This window comes from Xiphophorus couchianus, chromosome 7, assembly GCF_001444195.1.
Source record: "Xiphophorus couchianus chromosome 7, X_couchianus-1.0, whole genome shotgun sequence".
In the NCBI taxonomy this organism is placed as follows: Eukaryota; Metazoa; Chordata; class Actinopteri; order Cyprinodontiformes; family Poeciliidae; genus Xiphophorus; species Xiphophorus couchianus.
Genome location: NC_040234.1, coordinates 19603584 through 19620721, shown reverse-complemented (window position 1 = coordinate 19620721; position 17138 = coordinate 19603584). Strand labels below are relative to the sequence as shown.

General features: G+C 37.5%; 1 protein-coding gene across 1 annotated transcript in view; it reads right to left on the bottom strand.

Moving 5' to 3' along the window:
- Window positions 1–17138, bottom strand: part of abca12 (ATP-binding cassette, sub-family A (ABC1), member 12) — a 68239-nt gene that overhangs the window by 30659 nt on the left and 20442 nt on the right. Inside the window, exons 25-44 of the mRNA XM_028022585.1 lie at window positions 16148–16315; window positions 15744–15961; window positions 12596–13504; window positions 12333–12439; window positions 10374–10471; window positions 9699–9898; window positions 9384–9454; window positions 8236–8363; window positions 7782–7946; window positions 6871–7035; window positions 6405–6600; window positions 5511–5650; window positions 5008–5127; window positions 4752–4842; window positions 3689–3868; window positions 2835–3162; window positions 1860–1974; window positions 1003–1332; window positions 389–458; window positions 164–298 (exon numbers count right to left, since the gene is read on the bottom strand). Of these exons, the coding sequence (XP_027878386.1) occupies window positions 164–298; window positions 389–458; window positions 1003–1332; window positions 1860–1974; window positions 2835–3162; window positions 3689–3868; window positions 4752–4842; window positions 5008–5127; window positions 5511–5650; window positions 6405–6600; window positions 6871–7035; window positions 7782–7946; window positions 8236–8363; window positions 9384–9454; window positions 9699–9898; window positions 10374–10471; window positions 12333–12439; window positions 12596–13504; window positions 15744–15961; window positions 16148–16315 (3934 nt within the window). The remainder of the gene's footprint in view (window positions 1–163; window positions 299–388; window positions 459–1002; window positions 1333–1859; window positions 1975–2834; window positions 3163–3688; window positions 3869–4751; window positions 4843–5007; window positions 5128–5510; window positions 5651–6404; window positions 6601–6870; window positions 7036–7781; window positions 7947–8235; window positions 8364–9383; window positions 9455–9698; window positions 9899–10373; window positions 10472–12332; window positions 12440–12595; window positions 13505–15743; window positions 15962–16147; window positions 16316–17138) is intronic.

The following is a 17138-nucleotide window of genomic DNA, read 5'->3' as shown; positions in this document are numbered from 1 at the left end:
CTACCAGTATATTTGTTCCAGCATTTGGTTAGGGAAATTATTGAAATTGGATGGACTGTATTCCAGCAGCTTTTATAGTAGAGTAGATGCAGAAATATTATCAAGAATATATCCCAGAAAGTAGCAGCACAAACTAATAGCAACCAATAATTGGAGGTTTCACCTGGGAAAACTGTCCTGATGTAGGCCCCGATGAGGAAGTACAGAAGGGAGTCAATGAGCAAGAACCAGCATAGAAATCCAAATGTTGCTGTGTCTCCAGCTATGGGCGAGGTGTAAGAGTTGCTCCACTGGATTCCTAGAGGAGAACAGAAAAGTGAATCCTTGATTCAGCTGGCTGAAATATCAGAAACATTCTGATGGTATTAAGGTATTCACACGCTCATACCTTCTCCCTGGGCCTCGTAGCGGGAAATGTATTGACTGGCATAGCAGAAGCAGGTCGGTGAAAACAAACTCTGTCAGAAAAGTGAAGAAATTTTTGACAGGAGATCAGAAGCAAAGAAACATTTCCCTTTTTTTTTTTTAACAAAGCTATGCAATGTGAAAATATGGCTCTTTCAAAATACAGTACAAAGATGTTCTCCAAGGTAAATTAGTTTTAGTTATTTGTAGTCAGAAAGTCTGACTTCCGATTAATACTCATCAGACAGCAGGGAGTAAACTTAAAAAAACTCAGGTTGTGTCATGCAAATGAGTGAACAGATTTTCAGAAAATTACTTCACCACATGCTACCTTTCAATATGCTGGAAAACAAAAAGATGAGAGCTACACAAAGACGTTTGCTGCATTATTTGTTGATTTTAATTTTTTTAGTCATATTTAAACAGCAAAACATTTTGGAGCAAAATAAACTAAATTATAGCTTGCATTTACTGTCTTTGTCTCGAAAAAGAGCAATTTTTAAAAATAAAATAAAATTATTTGGTCTAATTATACACAATAACCATGCTAGTTTTACGCACATTATAAATAATAAAGCCACTTCAGAGTATGCTCACCAGAGCGCTCTTCTGGGAAAGGGTTAGATTAGTCTCGACGGACATGACTATGATGAACGGGAAGAAGCTGAGGATGTAGATAAGGCTTCCACTTAGGCCAGCGATGTAGGTCTTGTCGAAGAAGGAGCTCATCAGGTAGCAGAAGGAAATGATGTTCAACCCAACGTCACAGAGGTAGAGGAAGATGAGGAAGCCGTTGCTTATGGGTAGGATGTTTCCAAACTTCAGCACCAGCGTGAGGACGATGATGGTCAGAATCAGGAAGCCGGCGCACTCCAGGAACCAGGCAAAGAAATGACTGAGCTGATTCACACCCATCATTTTCATGTACTGTAATTGGAAGGGAAATATTGTGATGAAGTATGTTGGAATGGAGAATGTGGCTAAAAAGATGTCAAAACTAAATAAAAAATTAAAAACCACAAAGTGTTTATAACTTTTAAATGTTTGCACATTCTGTCACATTATAGTGCAAACTTTGTTTTGTATTTTAGTAGTGTGTATTTGTATGTCAACTCCCTGAGAAAATAATTTGTATGACATTCTATTGCTGCAATTAAAGATGCAAATCATTTGTGGTATGCTTCTTCCAGCTTTGTACATACTTCAATTATCAAGTTTTGCCACTTGCTCATTGATCGTACCCATTCTATTGTAGGTGACTGTAATGGTGGAAGCTATAGTTCAACCACAGTCTCACTTTTTTGCAAACTAAAAGGAGACTGGATAAATAAATGCCACACTTTATAGTTTTTTTAAAAAATTATTTACAATAAATCAAATAAATCATAAATTTCTAAAAGTAAGCAGGTTACAATATAATACCATTAGTTTTCAGGTAGAGAAAAACCCATTACCTCATGCAGTCTCAGCTCTCTCTCGTGTACAAGTTTTTTCACGAAGTCAGCCACAAACAACACCCATGGTATCATCAGCAAGAGAGGGAAGACAAAAGAGATGGCCTCCAGATACCTGAGAAATACAGAGATGCCAGCTGTCAGTCAGACTCTCTGCAAACCAAACATCCAGACAGATGGAGGGGCCTATCAGTCAGTCACCGGCTTGACAGAGTGAGGAGAACATGGGTATGCTGACAACCGCATTGTCATTCTCGTCCTGCTATTGTTTACAAAAATAGATTAATCCGTATTGTGTTTTTTTATTGTTTGACCACTCAAACTAACAGCCTGAAAATTTTGATTTCAGTACATGCAGTGTGACATTTACTTAATTTTTTTTTGTACTGTTTAGGTGACAAATCAAAAAAAAAAAGAAAAAGAAAAAGAGAGCACATAGTCTCTTATAGCTGGTCAAAAGGCAGCCAGCTGGAGGGAGAAGCTCCACTGGCTCTTCTCAGATGAAATATGAGCGCTGCTAAAAGCTGCACTCCAGGGCAAGTGCACACATAGACATTAAATTCAGCAATAATTTATTGAAAACCATGTTGCGTGGCAATGGACAAGTTAATGTCAAAACCATGTTGGGTATGTTTTACAGAGAGAGAAAAGTGCTGTGTTCTTTAAGTAGTTTTTTTCTTTTTTTTAGTGCATGGGGTATTCAGTATATGGAATGTTTTCAAAAATGAATGCACAATTACATTGAATGTCAATGTACATGGTTCAGAGCTAATTACACTGTGACAGGTTCCTGTGAATGACTACTTACTGTCATTCTCAAGTGGCAAATGAATAATGAAATAGCATACATTATTCCACATCAATGCTTGTTCCCCCTCAGTGAGAGCGTGTATCCTTTCATGCCGCCTTGCACGCACTTATGCGTTAACTCCGTACACATCCATTCGTACGCATCCGCTAACGCAGAAAACTCACTCGTCTCGCAGAAAGCAGGGATAGGGGAAGGGCTGCAGCTGCACGGCCGGCTCTGTGACTTTCTGCCCGGTCTGGGTTTCGATGATGGCCCGGTCAATGTTCTCCTGCAGGTAGACGAACCCACGGTTGTAGCGCATTGTGTGGCTGGCCGAGATGTGGTTGTCCTTCACAAAGTACGGGTTTCGTGCCCGATCCGTACGCATGATGTTATCCATGTGCATTCGAATGGTGTAGCTGACTTTGGGAGGCAGTTCAGTCGAGGAGGAGGAAGAGGATCTGGCCTCACGTTTCCTTGATGAGTCTTCGTCTTCAGTCTTAAAGATGACACCTAAAGAACGTACAGCACATGCAGTATGAATTCACAAATCAACGGTTTGTTGCCTTTCATAAGCTTCAGCTTATTTTTGCTAAGCCTCCTAATCTCAGCTCATTATTAACAGCCTTTAGAGAACCAACACAGATGCACATAGAGAAAGCTGTGAATTATCACATACTGTGACAAAATAGCATCTTGTGCAGTTGAAAGCCAAGCTGTAGCTCTCTGTTGTGTAGGATCTAATAAGTCATCTTGTGAAATTTTCCTATTTTTTCAGTTTGGCTTAATAAACTGCATAATCCGTTTTTTTCTTATGCCATTACAGCGTTCTCCTTTTTTATGTTGTCAGCACTTTGATTTGTCTTGCTGCGGAAATGTGCTATACAAATAAACTTGCCTTTGATTCTTTTATTTTTTCCAGTGATCTTGATTAAATGAGATAGCTCACACTTAACCCAGTAGTCTGAAAACACAACATTCACATGGTCCAAACAGAACCAGACTTGCATGGCAGATAGATGACCTGATATTTACTCACTTGCATAGAGCTCACGGTTTTTGGCGAGTTCCTGGGCCATGGCGTTGAGCTCCTCAGCGGAGTCATAACCACGGTAACGGTCAAACTTGATGCAGGAGGAGATCTTCACCATGAGATTTGACAAACTGCTGATCTGATCGAGTATTTTCTTGTTCTTATGCAGCATCTCTGTCATGTTAGCTGTGAAAGAAAACACTTTTTAGCAAGGAGCTGACATAGTCAAACCTAAGTGCTACCTTGTGTTAAGAACAACACTCTTTGTTGTGGAAGTTGTTACTGTGAGAAGGACACTTAAAGATGGCTATTTTTATGCGTGATGAGAAGATCTTCTCTGAATATTCAGAGAAGGTTTGGATTTGCTCCAAACCATTTCAAAAGGTTTGGGGCAAATCTTTAATGTATCATCAAACCAAAAACTATAGGTCCCACTCCTTCATTTCAAATTCATTTTGTCAAAGGTTACATGTGTTCACATCTAAAAGATGAGATATTTCATCTGTAATGTATTTTGTCTGAATCCCATTTCACTAATTCTTTGCTATTCAGTTCAATCAGCTGTTTTGGTCCTTGTTACCAAAGTTAATTGCATGACTAAGTAATTATGCATACCATAACTTTAGATGGATTAGATATTAAATGATGACTGAATCTAATAAGACTTCACAAATGACTTTCATCTGGTTTGAGATGGAAAATGTGCCCAATATAAAAAGTTCTGAATGTATAAATTTAAGGAAAGAGAGAATTTCCATCTTTTCCTGTTGCCTAAAATTCTAATAATAATGTGAAACAACACCATGCTCTGCTCTGTTAAATTGTAATTCTGACAGATGCTGCATTCCTTTATTATGACTCCAATTAGTTTAAAAACCTGAATATCAAAGGTAAACCTAGAAAAACCTTCTCAGAAAAAATAAATCCCCCGTTTTGCATCTAAATCCTAAGAGCAATCGTATTTTCTGGCATCATGGATGTTTTATGCAAGTAATAAGTAACAGAAAAATCTACGTTTTGAGCTGGTATCTGCAGCTTACAAAAGTAAGACCCACAAATGCACACTCACAGAAGCTGCTGAGCGTCTTCTTTATGCTGTCGACATTTATGTCTGTCTGCATCTCAATGAAATTCTTCACAAAGGGGTTGTTGAGGGAATTCTGCCAGAAAGGTAGAGAGAGAGGAAGAGAGAGGTGGAAATTATGAACATCATCAAGATTCAGCTGCAGAAACTCATCCACGACAAGCTTTATCTTTAGATTTTCAAACGACAGAGAGGCGGCTGGCATGATCAGATATAAAAAAGCAGCTCTGAGACTTTATACCTGCAGCATTGGCAAAGTGGAGCGGAGTAATTCCGCTGACTTTATGATGTAATTTGAGGATTCGATCCAGTCCTCCGAGGATTTCTTCAGATTTGCAAACTCGTGCAAGGTGGCATTGGCCTGAGCAAAGTTAAGAGAAAGACATGAAAGAGTAAAACAATTGTGTATCAGCAGAAAGTCCAAACTTTGTGTGTTTATGCGGAATTGTGAGTGTGAGTGTTGCATTCAACTGAAAACAAAATCAGACCTGCTAAAATATTTAGATCATACCAATATGAACATGTGCAAAGAAAAGACGGTACTATGACCAAGAGAATCTAGAAATATCTAAATGTTTGGAAGTCACCCCATGTTGATAGCTTAACCACAATTTTAAAAAAGTAGAAATTGTTACAAACACAACTGAGATTGTTCTGTCTTTACAGTCTAATGATAATTTATTATTTGTCTGTATAAGTAAGTACGCCCACAGTGTATTTGTAAACCAAGAAGTTTGTATTTACTTTCTCCATTACAGCCCTTGTGGCAGGTGTGTCCGGTGTGAAGAGGATCTGGCCCATCAGCATTGGTTTGAGGAAGGCCCAGGCGATGGCTCCGCCTGTGGTATTGACCATGTCCAGATACATGTTCATGCAGAAGGGTGCTGCCCAAAGGGACGAAAGAGAAGCGTTAGGTACAGAGCTGAATTGCAAATGGAAAACATGCAAACTTAGATTAAGATTTAGAATCTGAGAATTTTGCTTCTACAGCCTTTTTTAAGAATAATCATGTTTTAAAATGTGTTACTGTATATAGTTAAACTGGTGAAAAATACATATATATTTGAAATATATCAACCTGGAAGATCTTCAAAAGGATATTTGATTGTAGAAATCTTTTTCCCCCTTTTTTTTTATTATGCCAAAGTTTGAGTATTCACAAATCAGAGGATTTGTCCAGTTTTACCTTGATCCCTAACCTCAATCATCGTATGCATTCATACTAAATAAATTTGAAAATATGTTCTAATGAGGATTAGTTGTCAGATTACCTTTTGAAAATAACTACCTCTAAGTAGGTATTATTAAAATGTTTTTTATTGGTCCAATGTAAAAGTCTAATCTTAGATGTCCTGTTTTGATTAGCTATAAGTGGAAATATCCATATAATTAACAAAGAGACATAAAAACATGATTGTCTAATTAACCTTTATAAATGAACTTGTCAGTAATATTCTAATTTATTGCATTAACATGTATTAATGTAAATGCAATAATATTAATATATGTTAAGAAAACCCTCAAGGTTAGATACGGTGGTATCTAAAACAAAAATTTCTACCAACACATTTTCTTAAATAAAAAGGAAAATGATTATATTAATAGTCTAAGTATTATGCCCCAAATCTTGCAACTTACAGGAGTCTCGTGGGATCTTGAACCTCTCAATCATCTCCTCCCTCTTTTGGTTGTTGTGGAATGAGGGGCCAGATTCAGACAGTTCAGGCAATTTGGAGATTCCAAACAGAGCGATGATGCCGTTGCTGCACAGAGCCCGGGACAGGGTCACGAATGTGGCTTTGGTGGACATGGTGCTTCTCCTTCCTCTTGTCATCTGGTTGGGGGAAAAAAAACAAAAAAACAATAAAATCACAGTCTCCATGCAAAATATTACTAAAAGAAAACTAGAAAGCTATTTTTTCCAGCCAAAATTATGCTTGCTAGAGATATACATAAAGTACATTTGTATTCCTGAAACGCCTTCTACCGCTATTGCATTGCAATTCTTTCTTTTGGCTACTTTGACCACCTATGTTTTAACACTATGTTTTAAAGAAAAGTGTATCCTGTGTAAACCTAGTTTATAGGTTTAATGAAAACGCACTTCGGAGAATTCAGTGCTGGAGTCCAGGTTAAGATCTTTGATGGATAGCAGGTAGCCATCCAATTGCTTGACTGCGGGAAGAATCTTGTTCATCATATCCGTTGCAACCGTTGCCACTTGGGCCATGACTTCTACCAGACCCTGGAGTTCCTCAGACAACACCATCTACAAGAAAGAGAGCAACATTCAGGTTTTGATCAAATCAACGAGACACATTGTTGTCTCTAAATTGAAAGAAAATTCTCAAGATACGGCCCACAAGTTAATAGTGGAGTGGTAGATATTTTATTATTATTTAACTATAAAGTTTATGCTATGAAAAATAATAAGTTGCAAAAATGAATGCAACAATGTGTCTAAAAAGCATATATGTGAAGGCATAATTAATTAAGTTGAATTTTAATTGAAAATTAAACTTTAAGAACTTTATTTAAATTCAAGAACTACACAAATTGTAGACAATCCTTGCATAACTTGATTACATCTTTAACCAATGTTATTCTATCTTAAATAAAATGTAATATTTAGCTAAATATGTCTTGTCAACTTATAGTCCTTGTCTTAGCATAATAACACACACGGAACAAAAAATGTTTAAAGAAAATCACAAATAAAATCATTGATAAAAGAGATAAATTCATGTGCAAACCTAAAATCTGTAAAAGTCACTGAAGAGCTAGCATGAGAGGTCTGGGTGTGAAATGGAAATTTTTGTCTTTTGTATTTTCTCTTATTTCTTTCTTTAATTAACTAAAACAGATTTAAAAAGGAAACAACGAAAAAAAAAGAAAAAATATGTGACTCATGTTTCTGAAACAAATCCTCTGTGACATCCTGCTGCTGCAGTTAGGCACTAGGTGCACTGTTTTGATGAGACGGGAGGGAAGACACATGTCGACTTTGAGCCTTACTCTGTAAATGACCTTCTCTGTGTTTATATGTTCAGCCGTCAGCAGTGAGAACTTGTACCAGTCTTCAGCAGACATAGCGCAGAAAGTTGCCAGAATGTCCACCTCTGTCGTGTTCACTGGTTCAGTGGGGTGACAATAATGCAGGTTTGCCAGCCACGTCAGGATCTGTTCCAAAAGGTATCATGAGAGATATATAAATAGGCCTTAATGCCAGAGACATGACTAAGATTGTATGTTGTGTATATAAAATGGATGTAAACATAAGAAAGTTTGATTTGATTTGATCAGACAAATCCATTTGAGCAGCAATGACAGAATTGCAGGTCTATTCATTGTTTTGTTAAAAAAATAACTCCCTGAATTATGAGGACAGAAATTTCAAATAAAAGGCACCAAAGAGCAGAAACAAAAAGTGCACTTCTAGTGAAACTCTAACATGTAGGTCTTGGCTCACCTCTGTGTTGTTAGGTAGAGGGGTTTCCATCAGAGCAAGAAGAGCTGCAGGATCTATATTCATGTGCTCCTGGACGGCCAGAATGAAAGCTTCCTTATTCCTCAGCATTTCGCCAGCTGTCACCACTCCTGCCAGAACAAACAAGATATGTCAGCTTAACGATATTTAGTTAAATTACAAAAAATTGCTTTTATGGAGAGTAACAAGGTGTTTTTGCATGAAGAGAAATTATTAGAAAAGTAAAGGAAAATACTTTTTTTAGTCTTAACAAAGACCCAAGTGAGAGAAAGAGTGGGCATCAGTTATACATAGGGAAACAGAATAATCATTAGCCTGTTTTTATGAGGAGGTTATACTAGTTTATAGTAAACTTGATTAACTTGGTTAACACAAACCATCAATCATATAGCGGCAACTCCGTGAATGAGGACACATATAGAAGGTAGCTTGCTAAAGTTCACACAGCTAATCAGAAATGGGAAAAAGAGGGGATTTAAGTGACTTGTGAATGCTGAGTTGTTTTTGGTGGGGTATATTTTCTTGGAGCACTTTCATATTAACTTAGCATCATTCAAACACCACAACCTACCAAAGAAATCATATTGAGATCAATAAGTCTACAGTGCTAATATGATGTTCAGTCATCAGATCTCAATTAATTTGAGCAAGACTGTGTTTTAATAAAATAGGAAACTTGCATATGAATGGGCAACTATTTGATGTTATCTTCAATATGGGGCAACATTTTTGAGAAATGTTTTCAATGCCTATGTGACTCTTTTACACAAAAAATAAATGTGGTAGGACCGACATGTTACTAGTTGGCCCTTTATAAGTTTTCTTTATAAGGTACACTTTACCTATACCTTGTAAAGTGGCTGGTAGTTGTATATTCTTATCAAAAAGATGGGGATATGCTTAAACCTTTACAGTGCAATGTGTACAATGTAATATTTGATTGCGGTAAGCTCCAATTTAATGGAGTTAAAAAAAAATGTTTGAAGGTTAAGAAATGTTAGATAAAATAAAGCCAAAGAAAGTTAAATCCTAATGGTAAATTCAAAATTAAAACCAGACAGACAAAACTGAAACTCATTAATTACAGCACTGACAGTTTTAAGAATGGACGTAGAGACTGACAGACTCACCTGGAGCAGTAATATTGATCGAGCGCAGACTGCTGATGTTCAAGCCCAGCGTTTCACTCAACAAAGCAGTCCTGTAACCATGTACATTCATACTGTAAATTAAGTTTGTACATAAAAAATATTGCAAATTATGCTGTTTAATTTATTCCAAGGGGATAACACACCATCATAATTTGATTAAATAAGTTAAGTTAATTGACTCTTCTTAAAAAACTACTAATGATATAGCCCCATAAGCATTTTGTATATTATATTTGCATGCTTCTTTGGACAATTTGTAATTTTAAAAAAATCAGATGAGGGAAATGTTTATACCAGTCTGACTGGAGGTTGTATCTTCTGGGATCTCCGACGACAGCCTGGAAGACGATTTCTGACAGGGAGGTTTTGTTGCTCTGTACAGCGTCAGCCAAGACCTGCAGGCTTGGCAAAACTGTGTGACAGAGATCCCCAGGTTTCATGGAAAGTGACTGCAAGAGCAGGGCCACCAAATCTGAGTTCTCCAAAGCACACACCTATAGGACACAAAGTGGCTATAAATATAATGAACTCTGATGGTATAAAATTATCAAATACATATTTAGACACTTTTTAATGAGATAAGGTGCAATACATCAAACATTAGTAATAACATACACACAAAAACACTTAAACTGCAAGAATATCTTGTTGAAGGTTTATTTGTAGTTCTAAGGAAGTGCAAAGAACAAAATAATGTCACTCAATTACAGCACAAAATCTTAAAACCTTGATAATTAGAGTGAAACTAAGAACTAGGTTCTGAGAGTGGACTTTATTGGTGATTTTTAGTTTTAAAAATGTAAGCAGTTCAAAGTGATTAGGTGATAACTTTCAGAATTGCTAATAGCACAGAAATTAAGCTGAATTTCAAAATGGTTGCATCTGTGAATACAATCCGCAGCAACCTTCACCTCGTCTGAGTCACTATCATACGATAAAAATAAATGACAGGCAAGTTAATGCACAAACCTCAGATCTCAGTTGGTTTAGTTGATCTGTGTATCCTGGGTCAGTTGGGCTGATCTGAAGGGCTGTCTGGATGGCTTCCTGCATGACTCTCAGGTTCTCTGTGACAGGTGGAAAAGACAGAGAGTTGCAGGGGTGAAAAGAGGGAGGCTGAGAGAGATGCCATTAGTGTCTGGAATCTTAAAGAGTTCGGCCTGCGAGGTGACAGAATAACATGACATCCCACTGGGCTTCATTACGACACACGCCATTACGGTGGTACCGTCGTTGAGCAATGAGCAGCAAATGATGTGCTTAAAGTAAAGCTCTGTGCGGGACTGATGGGGCCAGAAGGGCCAGCAGTCCTAGATGCCGTCATGCATAAAAACGCATCTGACAAGTCCTAAGAAAAGCACCACCTCAGGCTGCAAGATGGGATGACAGAATATTTAATTAGTCCAAAATTAGACAATTGTAATGTTTAATCTCAGGCTGCTCAATACCTTGAGGTCTTTGCAACCACAACAGTTTGCAGTGTTTATTAGTGGGGTTTGAGAGTTGAAAACTGAACTTGCCTACAAAGGGGTTCTATGCACACAGAAAAACATTATCGCACAAGCACAGAAGCATATTAAAAAGAGGTCATGGATGCATACTTGTGCGAGTGCAAGGGGAGACATTTAGCGAGGGCGGACAGGATAAGTGATTGAATTCTACTTTGCTAATGAGATTTAAAAAGGTGCTGAGTGGCTTTCTGTTGGAGATGGGCCACATGGCCTTGGGCTCTTTGGGAGTTGAAGCTAAGTCGGTGTGAAGTCTTATTCCTCATATCTGCAGAGTGAATATTCGAAGCGCTGTAATCATATGTGCAGTTACAACAGCACTAACAAAATGTTTTATGGTCTTCCCTTGGTCTTGCAACCGTTATAAATTACAGGGTGACGATGCTCCAAGCTGGAGTCACTGGTAACTGTTTAATGGCAGGCTGTATTTATACATTCAGGCTATCACAGTGGCTCTGCAAACACAAGCTATAGCAACAGCAAGTGAAGGAATAAGTAGCTAAATCTGAATTTACACGCATGCTCAGATGGAGATATTTTATTATTACTTATTTAGTTATTTATTTATTTATTTATTTATTATATTTAAGTCAATAACTCCATGTAGTTGGCTGGGCTTTCTTAGATAATGTTTTTTACCATTTGACATCACATGAGGATCTGAATTTGACCGTATTATCAAACAGTCATAGTCAAATTGTATTATGGGATTGGATTGGATTTGTACAAACCGGATTGTTTGATTATATATTCCTATATAATTTAATGTTTATAACAGAGACCTCTTTTCTAAGCGGTGTGGCTCAAAATTACATTAATAAGGCATTGGCATAGTAAAAATAATCTGAAATGACCTAAAATGAAATCCCAATCCCAAATAATAATAATAATAATAATAATAATAATAATAATTTTTAAACATTCATATATAATAATAATTTCAATAAGATTGTAAAATATAATCATTTAATAACAAGTTCTAGTTATGCAAAATGGTGAAATTGTTCAATATAAAAAATAAAATGCCTTTGTTATTTGTTATTTACTTAACTAGTAATTTAAACATTTTTGAAAAATCAATTAATGTTTTTATTTATTTAATGTATTCCTTTAAATTTCATAAAGTGATCAAATATGTACATTTATTTAAATGACTTATTGAATTTTGGTCCTCAATAAAGAAATGTCATCTCAATCAAGTTTTGGACAAGAAGCTCTTATTTTTCTAGTTGCACCAGAGTAAAAAAAGCAATCATCAAACATGTGTTGATATTAATGTAGTAAGAAAAAACAAAAAACAAAGACAAAACTGAAGCACAAATGTTCAATTCCACTCTTAGTGTTTTTTATGGATTTTGCATGAAAGCCTATAAAATATACTGAATAAAAGAGAATAGTCCAAAAAACATTTTTTTATTACCTGGAGATTCACTTGCCAGTGCCCTGCTAATGGTTTTGATCTCAGAGGCAAATGGCAAACCATCAGGAAGCATCTCAGCAGCATTTGTCAGAATATCCATTGATGGCCTGAGGAAAATAGTACCAAAAATGTTTATATAACCCAGACTACCATATAAGACAAACAAGGAAGAACAAGTTAGACTTATCATTGTTTGGACTAGAGAAAATAGTAGTGTACACAACATTTTTCTTTCTTTGGCTAATCTTTAAAGGAACACTTACGTCTCAAAAACTTGAGGATGAGTAAAGAAGGCAAACATCCCAAGGGTGGCATCAATAGTGTCTTCTCGTGAAGCATTCAAGCTCCATGGCATGTCTCTTGTTGCTCCCTTCATCACAATGTTCAGATCAGGATTTGAAAACAACACATGGGCCGTCTCTGTCATGTCTGCCGTGGTCGGAGGGACAGAGACGGCTCTGAACATGGCTGGGTAGTCGATTTGAAACATATCAATGATGTCATTCAAGGGGTCTCTTGTCATCATCAGCGACAGGTCGCGTTTCCGCCTGTTCCTCACTTCATGGTTGCCGCTGGACATTGGGGGTAGAACACCACTAGTGCTAACAAACTGGTGAAAAGCTGCAAATATGTTTCCAACCAGCTCTTCATACACTGCAGTATCCACGTCCACACTCACTCTGGTCAGAATAGACAGTGGAAGTCTGACGATTTCATACATCTTGGAAAGAGCCTGACTCAGCATTTCCAGTCCAAATGTTTCAGTTGAGGCCAGCCACACGGACATCTCATACACGCGCTCCACCGTCAAGTAAGTGCCGTTTGTTGCCAGGAAGTGCTCCATGGCCTGGTACACCACAGGCGAATGTCCAAAAGCCCTTGTATCGACAATCAGTGTAATTATACTTTCTATTGTGTCAGCAAAAAAGGCCAAATTAACTCCAGAAGCATTTCCTGACACCATGGGGAAGATGTCATTCAAAGTGATGTTTGCAGAGGTTAAGAAGATCACGGCTGCCTCTTCAATGAGCTCCTGGGATGAGCTGCTGCTTTCAGTGAGATGGTAGTTGACCAGAACGTGGCTCAGTGCTTTGAACGCAGCTTCAATGTAGGGCTGAAGGAAAGGAGCCACATCAAGCAATTCATCTGAAAGCTGTCTGATGGAAACCAAACTGTGGAAAGAAGACATTAAATGAATGTCAAAACGTAAATATGTTTGCATAACATAATAACCTTTGTTTTATTCTAATTCTTTATTGCAGTGATTCCCAAAATCTTTCTTTTTTTCTTTTCAGATTTGGAAGAAAAGGCATTTCCAATCTCACCCTTCATCCTCAGGAACAGATTAAAGAGCTATAACTCATGTAGTTAGACCTGTTTGATTCCCTGGGATACTCAGATTGTGATCCTTATCCCCATGCCCGGCTCATTAATGGTGCCGACATAAAATGAGAAATCAATTTTAAGAAGAGAAGAAGGCTGAATCATGGCTAAGCTACTATCTATTCAGACCTGCCTGTTTTCAGGCAGACCAGCGTTAAATTAATCAATTTGAATGCAAATGTGACCACTTCAGCTCCTCGTGTAATTATGTATGAATCAAATAGGTTTCAGTGGTGCTTTGTGGATAATGTGGTCACAGCAAATTAAGTATTAGGTTCACGATGAGTTCATGTAAGCTGCAGGTGAAATTGTCTCTAAAGGTCGGTGCTCTAAACAGAATTCGATGGAAATGTTTTCTTTTGTCGCTGCTGTATAGCACATCTTTTACTGATTGCGCTGTAGTCAGGAATGACCTGATCCGATCCCAGGTTTCAGCCCAGAGTCCTGATCACGGCACTTTTAATTAATCAGTATCAGGAGTGTTTAACAAAACTCTGGTTCCCAATATTTGTCATTGATCTATGTCTCTGATTATGTCAACCACTTCCCCAGCAATAATAGTTTTACGCAGCCAATTTTTCACAATTACAGCCTGCTTTTATTAACACAGTCTGAGAAACTGTATGAAAGTTTGTGTACATTATTTTGGTGATAAAATCACCAATTTTCAGCTTAGAAATGAAGCTTGTTTCATTCTTTACAATAGCTTTCAGAGTGGGAGAGAAGCTGCAGCAGTTCCCTCTGTCATGAGTCATGTGACCTGCTCTGTCTGATGTGCTTAGACATCACACACAGGTCTTTAACACCATCCTTTAATTTCCCAATCATTCAAAGCAGCACTTGTTTTGTGGAGCAGAGAAAAGACAATTCTGTCACCCTTCTAAACAAGGTAAATCATGTCCAGATAAAGGAAATGAAAATTGTAAATAAGTGGTATAAGGTGGTTGATCACATGGGCTAACCAACTTCTATGCATAGGATGAATTTGGATTGGACCTATGGGTAAAAAATATCACAGTTTCAGCATATGTTTCATGGCTAAATAAAGATTATTACTAAATAACCTTTAATATCCTACAAAGAATACCGTCATGACCATTCATTATTTTGATTGTTTTCAAAAGGAGAGTATCTTTGTTAGAGCATGATTAACTGGAATTGCATCAAAATATGTAGCAAGGTGAATAAAGTCATGTCAAAACAGAGAGGAAACATGCTAACATTCGCAGAACACTAAAGCAAATATGATCAGGATATGAGTTCATTATTCACTGTGGGTATGCTGAGTCAGAAACATTTTTAGAAACAAAAGCACATTATAGGAAACATGTTAAGTTACATTACAGCAGCTATTTTAATTGAACTAACCCATGTTGGAGCAGCATATTGAATCTGACCTACAGAAATCCCGGTTGGAACAAAAAATATCTGACACTGTAAGCAGAAAAAGGAACATAGGAAAGAACCGGAGAGACTGCTTCATCTGGAAGCTAGTTAGTGAGTGAATTGTAAGACTGATGAAACGTGGTGTATAATTTTACAGCATTTTAAAGTTGCTGCGTTGTAGTTAACGAATATGGCTTTATTAGCTTTAATGAAGTGTTGCGCTGCGATTCTGTACTGGCTGATGATTAAAATAACTCAGATTGGTGTTTGATGCAGTAGATCCCAATCAAACTGTCCTCAAACTTTTTGGTTAAATACCATAAAGGTTGTTTCTGTTTAAAAAAAATGGCAACGTTATGCTCCTTTTTTCATTCTATATTTTTCTCCTCTTTTCATTCTATATTCTTCTCAAGCAATTTTCCCATTTACCATGGGAAAATTGCTTGGGTTTCCTGGAGACCTAAATAGACCACTAAGTTAATTTGATATGATTTACTGTCAAAACAGCTCTTAGTGAGTTGAATTATTATCGCCAGATTCAACACTAACACATTGTTTAGTGATTTCCTTGAGAGCACCCAAATTATAACAAGAGTAAAGAGCACATCGTGTTAGGAACAACATAATCCAATTGTGGCTGACCTGCTTTGCAACTGCATGTCCTGGAGCAGCCTGTACCAGTATATGTGTCCCTCGTAGCTCAAATGCATGCCTGTCAGCTGCAGGAGCTGGCAGGAGAGAGTCTTGATGAACTGTTGTATCACATCTGTGCGGTTAATGCTGACGTGATAGAGAGACTGTAATGTTTTGACAATCCTGCCAGCTGCCAAGCTCACACTTATTGGTTCCATGTCCATGTGCTGTGTAGAAGCATGCAGGAGAAAAAGAGTGTAAGAAGCGAGACTGTTTATTTCCTGAGTGACAACACTGCCACCAAGTGTTGAAACTGTTTTTTTTTTGTTGTTTTTCATTTCCAAGAAAGCACTTTTTTTTTTTTTACAAACACATTTGTAGTTTGCATTTTAATTTGCCATGCTCCTACTCACACTCATGTTCAGGTGGGACAAGTCGGTGATTGCTGCTGCGTAGGCATCCAAAACAGGCTGCAGGCTGGTGTTGCACCACACAGCAAATCCGGAAAGGTTTGTCCCTGCTGCCTCTGCAAGAGGCTCCCAGGCTTTAAGGGCGTCACTCCAGTTCAGTGTGCCACTTGCCTAAAGAGACAAAAAAGGAGAAACCATTCTTATATCATGTTCCATACAATGTTCTAATAACCTGCTGAAAAAAAAAACATTGTGCTCAAAACACAAAAGACTGTAGGGAGGGGGTGGCAAGGGGAAGATCCAAATATCTCTTCTTTTGAGGTTTAGAAAGAACCTGTGGGAGAAAGATAATTCTCCCACAGGTGTCTGTTTTTCATTGTGTTAATGTTGTACGCCCACATAAGCACTGAATAAATAACATACACTGAAGTACCGTGTAGTCTCTTCCGTGTGTAGACTCTGAGGGTATTCATGTCTTTTGCAAGATAAGACACAAACTTTTCTCCACTGCATGGTGGTTTTTATCATGATAGGGAAATTAATTAGGATGGCTCTTTTTTAATTTGATGAGGAAATGTGCAGGTTCAGACAAAAACACAAAGGAACATAGAAACACTAACTTTCTGTTGCTGTTGAAAAATGTCAATTTTACACAGCAACTGAGGAAAATTCAAATCATGGCAGAGCAGAATTAGTATTCTGGCAAAGACACTCAGACATTAAAAGTTTAAAAGCACCCTCGGATCTGAGCAGCAGGTTGGTAAACCTTTAAGTGTATATGAGATTTGTTTATCCGCAAAAAAGACTCAGATGGGTGTTGGTTTTTTCACTCCTCCACCATTTTGTATACCCAGCTTTTGCAGGTGTGAATTTGGGAAAATAATAACCTGCAAAGTTCATACCAACCATGAATCAATTTGTACCAGCCAGGGAAACTATTGTTACTCACTCTGACAACCACCTAGCAATTTAGAGTTATTTTCCATAACCCACT